This window comes from Haemaphysalis longicornis, unplaced genomic scaffold (genome assembly GCF_048455015.1).
Source record: "Haemaphysalis longicornis isolate Haplotype H1 unplaced genomic scaffold, Haemaphysalis longicornis Haplotype H1 scaffold_3, whole genome shotgun sequence".
Lineage (NCBI taxonomy): Eukaryota > Metazoa > Arthropoda > Arachnida > Ixodida > Ixodidae > Haemaphysalis > Haemaphysalis longicornis.
In genome coordinates, this window is record NW_027526335.1 from 183,524,674 (window position 1) to 183,538,393 (window position 13,720).

A 13,720-nucleotide genomic window follows, 5' to 3' on the forward strand; every position below is an offset into this window, starting at 1 on the left:
TGCTCAATGAAGTGTTTAACTTGCGATTGAGCATACTTCTTAGCCAACTGTCGTAGCGGACAAACATGGAGCTGTCCGGTTTTTAGATGCGAAGCATCTCATTCTTGGGGCTGTGTCCCTCCCTCCCTTGTCGTTGTCCGCCGTCCGCACTCTACTGTGCATGCGGGTCTCTTCAGCCCCATCAGCGCAGTTCAATATATAAAGCAGTTCACTATAAACAGAAATAGTTAGGCGGCGCGCGGTTTCGATCCCACGACTCTCTGGCCGCACCGGGAGGTACGTGGCGCTCTTCCCACTGCGCTACAAACCGAGACGGGAGCATGTGCTACGAACGCGCCTTATGTCCTTCACTCATTCAAACTACGTCAAGAAGCTGCCGATACAACGAAGGCACGCGAAACTGAACGTCAACGGAAACGACGAACTGAAAACTTTAGAGGAGGATGTTGAATTTCCTTCGGGAAAGCTGATGAGGGAAGCGCCACGCGCCTTGCAGCTCAACCAGAGAAGAGGGCGAAGAGGGCGTTCAGCGGGGTAGGAGCGTGAGCACGCAATAAAGAAATACGAGAACCAGGAGGTGTTCGATCAGGTAACGCGGGTGTCGGTCTCTTCGCTGTCTCTACATTTCCCCATATCTCTCTGTCTCTACATGGGGGTTCACACCACGTTCCCATTCGTGCTCCGATAAATAAAACAACATAACTGCAACACAACGAAACCTACACGGAACCCCCATGATGCTTCGCACCCTCCTCATGGTTCCCCACGGGAAGATGGTGTAATTGTTTCCACGTCTAAGGCATCTTACTGTCTGTGTAACCCACCAACCCAAACAGCTCGAGCACGGAGTACAGCAGCTAGATCGCATCGTTACGCGAGACGTCGTAGTTTTTTATAGTAGAGGTTAACTTGCCGAAGCTACACCTAAGCTGTGACGATGAAACGTAGGTCACTGACAAAGTCAAAGAAGCGGTTTGACGTTTCGGTACCCCTACGGGTACCTTGATCACAATGAGCCTGTGAGTGGAAAACGAAGCTATATATTGGGCATGAGGCGTCGCAATGAGGTCGCATAGATACGTTGCAGGTTGCCGTCTGTTCTGTTGATAGTGTCGGCCGTCGTCTGCATGATGAGGCATTCGAGTAGCAATCGAGAAGACAGATTGCGCTCGGTTGTCAGAACTTTCGCCTCGTCCCAGTTGACCACGTGTCCCGTTTTCTCACAGTGCTCCGCCAGTACGCTTGTTCTTGCATGGCCCTTGTTTACGTCGTTCCGGTGCTGCGTTAATCTTCTTTGAAGATTGCCCGTTTCGCCAATGTACACTGATCACAAGGGCAATCTTCAAAGAAGATTAACGCAGCACCGGAACGACGTAAACAAGGGTCATGCAAGAACAAGTGTACTGGCGGAGCACTGTGAGAAAACGGGACAAGTGGTCAACTGGGACGAGGCGAAAGTTCTGACAACCGAGCGCAATCTGTCTTCTCGATTGCTGCTCGAATCCTTCATCAATCAGACGACGTACGGGCGACACTATCAACAGAACAGACGGCAATCTGCACCGTATCTATGTGACCTCATTGCGACGCCTCATGCCCAATATATAGCTTCGTTTTCCAAGCACAGGCTCATTGTGATCAAGGTACCCGTAGGAGTACCAAAACGTCAAACCGCTTCTTTGACTTGGTCAGTGACCTACGTTTCATCGTCACAACCATGCTTTTACCCGACCAGACGGTATTCCGTCAAACTCTGGACTATACAACTAAGCTATAAGGCACGCCGTAGTGGAGGGCTCCGGATTAATTTTGACGATCTTGGAATCTTTAACCTGCGCCGTACGTCCACGGTTAAATCGCTAGAAAGCGCAACGGGGCTGTCTCGGTGAGGGCGTGAAGCCTGGCTGTGCATGCACGTCCCTTTCCCCCCGTAGCCGGTGACGCACGCATGCTTAGACGTGAAAGACGTCGGCAAGAAGGCCGCCTCCGAAAACATTTAATCGAAACAAGAATCACAGGCTTTTGGCGTTACAACTTGCAAGGTTGCTCTTCGTGCATAAGGGATTCACAGTTACTCGATGAAGTGGAACTTCAGATGGCGACGACGGCGGCTGCTCGTACTGCGGCGGCGGCTTTCTGATGTTTCTGCGCCAATTCGCGCTTCTGTACGGGGTGACCCTCCTTCAATTTCCGCTTGTCTTCCTTTGAGTGAACAACACGCGTCCGCCTTCTAGTGAGTTTAAAGTGCGACTGCTGATAACGCAACTAGCGCCGTTAACGGCCGATTGTGCAACTACGCGCCATTTTATTTCGCTGTCTGCCCCTCCGCCAATGAGAAAATGTCCCAAAAGCCAGGGGACATTTTCCTTGACTTTCAATAAACACTGGCGTTAATCAACGGCGTTTAAAGCAAAACACAAGGCGTTTCGCAACCTGTTCGGGTGCATCTTGAGTAACAAACTGGCCCGTAAGAGTGCGGCGCTTGCGCTCTCCAGTTCCAACCCTCGCGAACGACAGAAGCGGGCCTACCCTCAGCTCAGCGAGCGCTCCCCTCACATATCCCTTGCGCATGCTACTTCTGACATGGAGCGTGAACCGCACGCAAGTAGGGCACATTTGCGCCCACAGTTTTGAGACCCCTTTCCCATGTGGCGCATAACAGCGTGCTTTTCGCTATGAATTTCATCGTTCTCCATTGCGTAGACTGAAGCGGCTGCGGGCCACCTTATCAGCGGTATACCGGTCCATTTATCTTTTCCCAGGTACATTTATTGCATGGTAAGCAGAATACTATCTTGCATCGCGTGTGTTAAATCGCATAAGAACACGCGCGAATACCACGACATGAAAGACTTGTTCGTGCAAGCGCAGCATTTCATTTCATTTTCATTTATTCTCCAGAACAACCGCTGGACGGCCTCCTGGGCTATAAGCTGCGAGTTGCAGCTTGACTAGGCCCAGGAGCCGTTGTACATAACAACAACAATGTACAATAAAAACAACAAACAACAAAACCACAAAAAGTAGCTCTTTAAACTAAGAAAAACAAACGTAAATGCAAGTTGTACAAATGATATAAATAATACAACGTGTACAAATGATACAATTTTCGTATAGAAATTATAAAGGTCCACAGGCAAAAATAGAAATTGCAGAAATAAATCGCGTGTACAATTTCGCAGGACATGCAGTATACAGATGAAACGCAAAAATACATTGCAAAATGAAACCGTACCGGAATCATAACACAATTTCAGTCACATTCATATACACGATAACAAAAGAAACCATTCAAAAAAAACACGAGAAATTTACGTGTACGCATTCTTCGCACTAATAAGAATTTGTATCTTGCATACGTTGTCACCACATAGATTCATTTCTGTAAATTAATTATTTATACTCACGTTGATAAAGTACTCCCGTAATTTTTTCTGAGAAGTAAAGGCTGTATCTTTGAATTTATTAAGTGTCACAGGTAAGTTATGTTTTAGCGACTGTAACTTATATTGCGTTCGAAAGTAGGGGATAAACCATAATTCACTATTTCTGGTCATAACTGAAGTGCTGCAGGGCGTAAGAGAGGCTAAAGTGTGTAAGAAAGTTTGACGTTCACTTCCGCAAAAATACATTGATTGCAGTATGCGAAATTCATAGTTGTGTTCAAATCGAATAATATTATATTGTAAAAATAAATTTCTAGTGGGGAATATCCTGTCAACATTTGCTATGTGTCGTAAGATTCTTTTTTGCAAAAGCAATATTTTATTAATGTTTCCCTTGGTTGTCGTTCCCCAAACTAGGCTGCAATAGTTGATTTGCGAGGCGAACAAAGCATAATATATTTGGAGTTTAACATTCACTGGCATTACCATGCGACAACGAGATACCGCTCCTGCTATCGAAGAGAGTTTATGGGCAACATATCTCACGTGCGAATCCCAACTCAGGTGACACGAAAACCAGACACCAAGAAGTTTGTGTTCATTAACCACTTCAATAATGTTATTATTCAGAATTAGGCTATTTCGTTGGTTGAATGCCTTATTTCTTATTTCTAGCATACCCGGTATGATCTAGAAATTAGAAGTGGACTACACCAGTGGCTGACTCCCGATGTCGCCAGGCAGCACGAAGGTATCAGGCTGCTGAAACACCAGCTAAACACGTCGCTGGGTTGGGAGAAGGCTACACGGCAATGTTTCGTCGTTTGCAGGCAGGAAAGCGCAGAAGAACGTGAGTCTTCCCGCGGCGTGGTTTGCGGAGCTTGCTTTGTACTGAAGCTTTACTCGTCGTGTGGATGCCTGTTGCTCTTACCCGCTTCTCTATCGAAGTATTTATGGCATCCAAAAACAAAATATCTTCCTGCCTGTTCACTGATATTATAAGCTAACTGCAATTCCGACATCCCTCAGTAGTTTCCTGTCGTAGGAGGCCCCATGGACTTCCCTCGTTGCGCCTGCTTCACGCGATGAAATGAGAAGCACTGCCTGTTTTTGCAACCTTCGCACAACATCAGAAGTCTCCCTAGTCACTTCTCATCTGTCAACTTAATAACAAAGAGCACACCTGGATTCCCTGGGTGGGAAGTTGTGTGTTTAAGAGAGCTTTTATTATGCGCACCAATATCAGCGTCAGCGCCAGTTGTCAGAGGCTGATTCTTTGTGGCGGGTACTGTTAAATTGTTCGAACCTTTACTCCCGGTTCTAGTTATGGGCGACATCAAGTGGCGATGCCAGTTGTATGCTCTGTCGTTTATACAGGTTAGAGTGGGAGATTATGGTTCTGTGTCACCCCCCGCCCCCATTTCTCTAGCGCTCATTTGGCGGGTAGCAAGTGACCTGCCCGATTCGCTTTTTAAGTGAGCAGTGTATTTTTACACATCTCCGTCCTTCTGCGAACGTAACGTCTCGCCGTCGTCTTTTGTGCACTAGGAAGTTTTGCCATCCATTCTTTAAGTACCATGTGCAGTCGCAGCCCCATCAAAAAGCCAACCACTGCGACTGTTCCCGCGCGCTCGCAGATTTGACTCTGGCCGGATACAAGAAGGAATTTCCGCTCACGAAGACGACGGCCGGATTGACGCTGCCGCTGGTTCTCCAGTACCTGACTCCGGGTTTCGTATCCGCCATGGGCCTTGGAGCCGTGTCGGCTGCCGTCATGTCGTCGTCCGACTCATCCATCCTTAGCGCCGCCTCGATGTTCGCCTGGAACATCTACAGGCTCCTCCTCCGGCAAACGGTGGGTGGGCGCGTGCATTTTTCGAGGCGACGGAATTTTAACACGCAAGTGTTTTATTCCGGGATTCACGATGATTTCGCTTACGTCATATCCGTCACGGAAGTGACGCCAGTACAACGAAGCAAGCGGCCTGTAAAGGGTACACCCCTGCCCACAGCGTCTTCTTGCGGGGAAGCAACCTTGAGTAGTAAAGAGTACGTTATACTTCGGGTTGTTCGTTTTCGGGTTTTATATTTTAACACGCAAGTGGTTTATGCCGGTATATACCAACTTTTCACTGACGTCATATCCGTCACGAAAATAGCGGCAGTACACCTTTGCAGAAGCGACCCGCCAGCAGGACGTCGCTCGCCAAGCACACCGGCAAGACAGCCCCCGACCCGCAAATCATACTCAGCTGCAGATTTCGCTGCACATTTCCCTTTCGTGTTCAACGATTCCTATGACAGAGGAATCAACCACAGTTTTTTTTTAAGTACTACTACCATTTAGACGAAGCTTATATGGCGAAGGTTACGCGTATTTCTCACGTCCGCGAAGGCAAACAGCCGAGGCTCGAGGCGTATTTCTAGCGGGAGTGCACTGGCAGTTGCTAAACGAACGTACAGCTATGCGCAGTCATGGACAAGTGAAATGCGAACACGGAAATATGAACCAGAACACGCAAAATAGAAAAATTCTGATAGTGGAAATTCAACGTGGCGCAATATTGGTATCTTTCGAAAGCCATATATCCCACCGTTATTACTGCAATTAGGGCATGCATCAATTTGGCTTGCATGCAAAGTAATTGCGCCAATTGTGCTGTCTGGTTCATGCTTTCGTGATCGTGTTTCCTTTGTTCATTACTGTACGTTCGCGGTCAGCACGAAATCAGCCCGCGGTCACTATCACAGCCACACGATGTTGAAAACATGATTTCCACCCTAAGCTCAAACGTCCCATCACATGGGTCGGAATATTGAGTAGGTTTGTTAATATTAGGCACCACTTTCAAGACGAGTGCAGTCCTAATAAAAGTGTGTCTTTCTTAGATATCAACGCCGTGAACTCTCAAGAAAAATGTTATTTGCTGCTACCTTTCGTCTGAATTCTGCGCCACCTCTATGTCGCGTGCTACAAAGCTTTGCTGGCCATCCATCTTCACAGGGTAGAATGATTTATAATTTTTAACACGAAAGTGCAATTTCATTCCTGGATACACGATGATTTCACTGACGCCATATCCGTCACGGAAGCGACGCCAGTACAACGAACCAAGCGGCCTGTGAAGGGTGCGCCCCTGCCCACAGCGTCATCTTGCGGGGAAGCAACCTTTAGTACCAAACACTACGTTATACTTAGGGTAGTTCGTTTTCGCGTTTTATGTTTTAACACAAAAGTGTTTGATGCCCGGATACACCAAGATTTCACTGACGTCATATCCATCACGGAAACGACGCCAGTAAACCTTTGCCTAAGCGACCCGCCAGCTGGACGTCGCTCGCCAAGCACACCCACAAGACAGCCGCCGACCCGAAAATCATGCTCCTTTTGCTGCAGCTTTCACTGCACATTTCCCTTTCATGTTTTACCGATTCCTATGACAGAGAAATCAACCATAACTTTTTTCCACGTCTCTCTGTCGGTCCATTGACCTTAGCAGTTCAGCACAAAACATGAATAATGTATCCATCAATCGATGGATAGTTAGGAATGAGTTACCGTCAAATTTTTCGTCCCCGCCAACTTGACAATATGCCACTTGCACACTTTTCTCCGGCTTTAGGAGCCTGCACCTAAGCATTTCCACCGCGCTGTTGGCGAGCCGAATCCGCGAACCGTACCGACCTTGCTTTTTGTTCTTCGTGTGTCAGTGGTCACCAGCAGATTCCCCTTTTTAAGATTTTTTTAAATGTCTTAAACTTCTTTTTACCTAAGGGGTCACCCTCGCTTCAACTGGACACGCGTGGGTTGCCCGCAGGTCTTTTGGTTGCTCTGCAGTCTTGGAATTTGGTCGCCGTCGTTCCTAATTCGTCTCCTTTGGCCCCATGCTCTGTCCTGCACTCGCTCCACACTACATCTCACAGTGCGCATCAAAGCGCACCAAAGCGGTGACGCATCACGCAGAAATCCCCCTAGCATAATAAAAAACCAGCGCACCCACTATACAGGCCGAGAAGACTAAAAATAACGCAACCAGCGCTTGTTTCATTTCACAGCGACGTTGTTGGCCTCCCGTTGGTCGGAAAATTTCTTGTCGCAAACAAGAAACCCGAGAAGGTCCCAGCAGTTCTCGCCAAAGACGCCGACCGCATGCGTCAGACTATAGGCAGGACTCAGCATTTACCGCCAGAGGAGCCAAGCGCAATCTTTCCTCCCAATCAGGCATACAGTATAGAGTTCACTATTCGTTTAACAAACACAAAACAAGCATCCAGATCTCGGATGAGTGATAAGGCGCCTGCGAAAAATGGGATCCCCTTGTGTGTTCCTGGCGGCCATTTTTTATAGTGTTGTTGTCTCTAACTACCCCAAGTTGCAACCCTGTCACAGTTAAGCCCCCGAGCAAGTGTAGTTTAAGTTTCCCGGGTGACGTCGATGTAGCGGTGGCGACTCCGAGACCGCTTTCGTCGGCGCCGCCTCGGCTTGCCATGACGTCAGCCCTCTGAGCGCGTGACCTAGTGGCTGAAGCAGTGTTACGCCACTCGCATGTGAGTCAACTGGGGGTCTCTTCGATTTACAGTCTCGGACTTACGGCGGACTCCCCGAAAAGCAGTCCGGCATTAGATTTTCCCATATATCCCTATGGCTTCGTGGAATCCTCGGACTACCCGCTGACTATCCGTGGCGAGTCCGAGACTGTAAATCGAAGAGCCCCTGTCTCCACTTTCCACTTTCCTCCGCTTTGGGCTCCTTGTACACCCTCTCTCTTCTGCTCGCAAAACGAGGCCTTCAGTTTATTGCTATGACCCCTTCTAATAGTATAGCAGCAACAGGAGGCGACACAAGCTCAATCCGAATAACAAGAACGGAACAAAAATCCCTGCACAACTCAAGAACGATAACGAAAGTTGCCTCTGCGCCTCATCTCACGAGCCGGCTGTTTCCCAGCGCGGAGGCAAAGAGTGCGTTACACCGAGTATATAAAATCCGCCACAACTGGTTTCTGTAATTTATCGAACTCAGTATATATGCTTAAAACAACCGCAGCGGCGACAAGCGAAGTACGTAAGAAAAAGCAGAGGACGCCACCCGTTAAACGCAGTCTCTTTCCAGAACGTGCGCGCTCGTTCACGTAACGAGCCCGTCGCTTCGGCGGAGGGGTACACTACGTGATCTAGCGCCGTTCTTAACCCTCGCCGGTCGGAGTATATGAGGACTTAACTCTGCTTACGTGCTTTGAAGGAGAAAGCCTGGCGATAGTTATCTGCAACTGCTTTACTGCTACTCCTATCTCTTTGTTTGATTTCATTTCTCTGCGTTTTAATGCAAATTACTTCTGCCAGCTCTGGTTCTTCTACTCACGTGGCGTCGCCTTCGGGTATCACGCGGCACGCAGTATTCTACACTTTTCCAATTCATAGTTTTACGAATTTTGTTACACGGGCACATTAGCCCCTGAAAGCTCTCGATCACTGGGTAAATTCCCTAAGTGGGAACGTGCACCAAAGAAGGGACGGCAACCTCCGAGACAACTTTTCTTCTCCCACTGGCAACGTGCGGACACGGTACAGTGGTAGCGCATCCGGTTGCTGCTCTGGATACCCCAGTTCAAATTCCATCGGATTACACTAGTGTTCTCAATTTATTTACTCTTCACAGCGTCGGTCAGTCATTTCCTTGGCAGGATAACAACAGCGATTTTTCACAGAATTGTGCCCTTAAAGGAGCCATGCAGACAAAACACAAGTTTGGTTCATTCGAAAGATTGCCTCGTTAGTATCATACTGACACTACTTTTAACGCAGAGTTCACTCAAATAAGCTATGTAATTAGAAAAAAAGGAATGGCCTTGCGACCCACTAGCTCATTTCCCGCAACAGAACCATGATGTCACATGTGTCCAGCTGTGCAATTGGCTGAGGCCGGCAAAAGCGAACGCAAATTAGGCAGGGCGTATGAGCTTTCCTAACAAGCTATTTGCGCTTAAATGTAATGCACATTCATTTTACAGCAGAAAAAATGGTGCGGTAAACAACGAAAGTCGCGAAACCACACGTAAGCATAGAAGTACCTATGCCAGCTGCTGTTGGTACTAGGGCGCACTGTGCTTGTTTTAACTGCACCGCAGTCCGTCGCTTTGGAGGTGTCTTACACGACACTGGCCGATTGGCGTAAGCAACGCTGTCTTACGTGTCTGTTTGTCGAGGATACCTCACGGTTCACGAAGCGATTATTTTTTACAGTAACAAAAGCAAGCTAGGTGCAAATACGGTGAAAATCAAAGCAACCGCTGACAACGGTCCGTGGCTGAGTATGGTAGCGCCATCTGGGATGACTGACGGCAAGCAAGGCTGCAGAGCCGAATTACGCAGTGGAAGTACATTTGAATACGCGTACTGATGACTTCATGGCAGACGTCAGGCGTGACCCACGATTTGGCGGGAGAATCAAAATTTTAACCTAAATTGATTAAATTCTCAGTGAAGACGGTGTCATTTGCTGCCTGACGTACAAGCGCTGGGGGCACTATAAAACACGAAGTCTTTCGAATAAAACAAACTTGTATTTTGTTTGCATGGCCCATTTAAGGCGTTCTCCTTAATAACGTAACAGTAATAATAAAAACAAGCCTACACGGATATATTAAGTGAATTGTACTTGATCATTGAAATATGAAATACAATGACCATTCAAACGTGGCAGCCCGTTATTTGTTGCACTGAAACGAGAGGAGTAGAATTGTAACATTGCAGTGGGAGAACGCTGTACGGGCGGGAAATTCAAATTCAACAGGTGAACTAGAAACCGCGGCGTAGTTTTTTGCTGGTTAGTTCACCTGGTCCAAAAAATCAGCTGGTATGACCGTAGCGCTTACGTGGTCATAACCGCAGTAAGTATGGGTTATTTCACAAGCTGCGACGCGTCATGTGTTTCTACAACCCTCGCGCACCCATTGTGACTATCTCCAATGGACAACTGAATAAAAGCAATAACTAGGTGTTGGGACCTTTCTGTTCCACGTGGCAAATAGAGAGACGGTTATGTCATTCCGAGGACCGAACGTGTTTGTCGCCTTTCCTTCAGCCGGCCGCTTAGATGTCACGGGGGACTTGCACGCGCAAACGCGAGTCCATTGCTGAGATACGTGTAGAATTGACTGTGCTGCCCACGTCGTGGAAATGACCTACAGTCGTGGCAAACGTTGGAAAATCGGGGTAATTAGTGATTAAAAATAGCAGGAATACTATTGCTAGGCGACGAAACACTCGCCACAAAGGACTTCGCGCTCGAACGACAACTACCTACTTATTTCTTAGGCGATATGTTCGCTCACTATAGTAATTGGTGTGCGATGACTAGAGCTATGGAAGCTTTGGCGCGGTCCGTTGTGCATGCCGTAAGTGGACAGACAAGTCACTCAAAATTTCGACGTTTGTCGTCTGTATAAACAGAACAATCACAAAACGCAAAGGTATAAAACGACGACTACAGGCTAGGGTGATATCTTAAAAGTGGTGAATACCTTGTAGAGCAGCTTGCGGGATCTTGGTTACGTTTCCGCGTCAGAAATGATTCTTGGGTGACAAAAGAATGGGGCCATTTTTCATTGTTTGTGCTGTGACTCTTAAATGCGTGTGTGTGAGACAAACACAGTTCAGCTAGCGCAATTTTCGCCCAAATAAGGTGTCGTGAAATATTTCTTGATCACCGTCAGCGTCGGTCACAATTGAACGACTTCAATTACACCACCATGTGAAATAGTTGTTTGGACACTAGTTGTCTTCACTGACACTGTTTTCAGGCAACGGACACCGAGGTGATTTGGGTGATGCGCTTGTCTATCGTCGTGGTGGGTGCACTGGCCACGTACATGGCGCTGACGGCGGAGTCCGTGTACGACCTGTGGTTCCTGTCCTCGGACCTCGTCTATGTCATCCTCTTCCCTCAGCTGTTCTCGATCGTCTACCTGAAGGCAAGATGTTCTCGCTCTACGTTTGACGCCATTCAGAGCTCGAAGTGCGAGCACACGTGTCGCGTTTGGTGACGTCGTGCCGCTTTTATGAATGTCTTCCATGGGCCCAGTTCTCTAAACCGACAGGCCGTAGCTTTGAAACGACGGGGTAGCACCATGCAAACGCGTGTGTTCCGGGGTTGGCGCCGTAACTTTGAGGGGCGAGGGAGCGGCAAAATGGCACTGCGGCGCACCGGCAACGGGGCGCAAAGCGACACGCAAAACGAAGGGGCGCAGCGCGCTTCCCTTTGCGCCCCGCTGCCGGTGCGCCGCAGTGCCATTTTGCGGCTGATTTGATTGATTGTAGGGTTTAAAGCACCGACGCAACGCGGGCGATGGGGCGCGCCGTAGTGGAGGGCTCCGGATTAATTTTGACCCCCTAGGGATCTTGAACGTGCGCCGAGATCTCGTACACACGGGCGTTTTTTGCTTTTCGCCTCCATCAGAAAAGCGGCTGCCGCGGCCGGGAATCGAACCCGCGACCTCGTGCTCAGCAGCGCAACGCCTCAGCCACTGAGTCACCGCGGCGGGTGCCATCTCGCCGCTCTCTCGCCCCTCAAAGCGACGGCCCCAACCATAGGAGTGGCCATACACACATGGCATGCCTCGTAAACGTCACATCTACACTCAAGATTTACCGATCTGAAAAATGCACGTGGGATTACGTACGCTTTGCAAGCCGCACCGCAGAAAAACGACAAAGCCATGCACAACTACGCTGCGCTGACCGCCACCGGCATTCCACTGACGAGCGGTTCGCCACGGACGGCGCTGTTCGCTGAAACGACGGTGGTGCCATACAACGGCCGCCCGGTCGCGTATTCCCAAACCATATCCCGTAGGGGCCCAGGCCGACCACACCCCCTAAGCAGCGGCGCAGCCAATGAGGTTAAAAAGATAGCAATTTTTTATCCTCCTTGGACACAGCACCGTGACGTCACTTCCTCTATGTGCGCGGCTTCATGCGAGGTGGATTTTTTCTTTTTTCTCCTTCCCCTCGTTTCGGCTGGATGGCGGGCGGCAGATGTTTTCGCTCCGTGGGCGGGGCTGGCCTGCGGCGCTGGGGAAGCTGACGCACATGTGGTAGAAGTTGCCCTTTCATACCTGAGCCCCTGATCTCTCCGCGCTCTTCTTGCGGCCTGCAAGTTGACGCTGACCTGCGATCGTGTTCCTAGATAAGCGCTCGGCTCGGTGCTCGAAGTGCGCGCGCGCGGATGGACGCTTTCACGCGCATGTGGCAATTATACACGTTCCGGAAAGCAAACACCCTCATTGAAAGCTCATTCTACAGCACACAGAAGGGTATACAATTGAGTTGGGTGCTGTTTCACTATATACACACCTCAAAACACAATTCGGTGCTGCAGGTAAGGATTACAAGAAAGGCAGCCAATTACCCATGACCACATTTCCAAACTGTCCTACCATTGCGAAATATTACAGCTGCATGAGCTGCTACATTTTGGCACTTTCATAAGCACTATTACATTGAATTTCGTTAATATTAACTTCATTGGATTAATTCTTTATCAGGAACAGTGCCACTAAGGAAAACATTGACATTTTCTTAACAGCAATGGAAGGTGTGAATCGTTCTTGAAAGGGTGACACGTTGATAAGAAATACACCAGCTCAAACGTACACGTTTCACACTCGGTCATGAATTCTGCATAATTTGCACTGCTGGTGGTAACAATTTAGGGAAACAATAGCGAGTTTTAGCTGACCGTCTTTCACGGTCCGCTCCGCTCCGATAGCAAGCGGAAGCGCCATTGCGCATGCGTGGCGCGCTTGGCCGCGAACGGCATTGGCTCCGGTTGCGCTGAGCGGGCCCCCGATACCGCAGCGGAGCGTCGAAAACGGTCAGCTAAAACTCTCTAATATCGAAAATATCTACCAACCAAGTGCTAAGTAATAGTTGGATTCACGGAGCAAGTGGTTGGATTGTACAGCTATTGAAGTACTCGAGGAGTTAGATATATTGCCGCGAAGCATATACGGGTTTGTTTATTTATCGTTTGTTTTTAATGCCCGGACGCACCCGTATCTGTTATCTGTGTCCCATGCGAAGCGCGTGTTCCATTCTTTATTTTTATGCCGCATGGGCTATCTCATTCAGATAAGCAGAGTGTTTCGCCCTAATGCCGCTAGCCCAGAATAATCTTCTGTGATCTACAATGTTCTGGATGTGAATCGACGGTTCCAGAAACCCTCGCGCCGAAAGATAACAGCTGGCACAGCAGACGCCGCGGCATACGATTCTGCGACGTTCGCCGACGCAAGTCACTTTGTTGACCGCTGCTTCGCCGCCTCTGTATTCTT

At 48.7% G+C, this 13,720-nt stretch overlaps 1 protein-coding gene across 1 annotated transcript in view; it reads left to right on the plus strand.

The window, feature by feature from the left end:
• The window catches only part of LOC144175582 (high-affinity choline transporter 1-like), an 84,310-nt gene that overhangs the window by 56,590 nt on the left and 14,000 nt on the right, over positions 1-13,720 (plus strand). The window contains exons 7-8 of the mRNA XM_077704643.1: positions 5,024-5,241; positions 11,189-11,359. Coding sequence (XP_077560769.1) covers positions 5,024-5,241; positions 11,189-11,359 — 389 coding nt within the window. The remainder of the gene's footprint in view (positions 1-5,023; positions 5,242-11,188; positions 11,360-13,720) is intronic.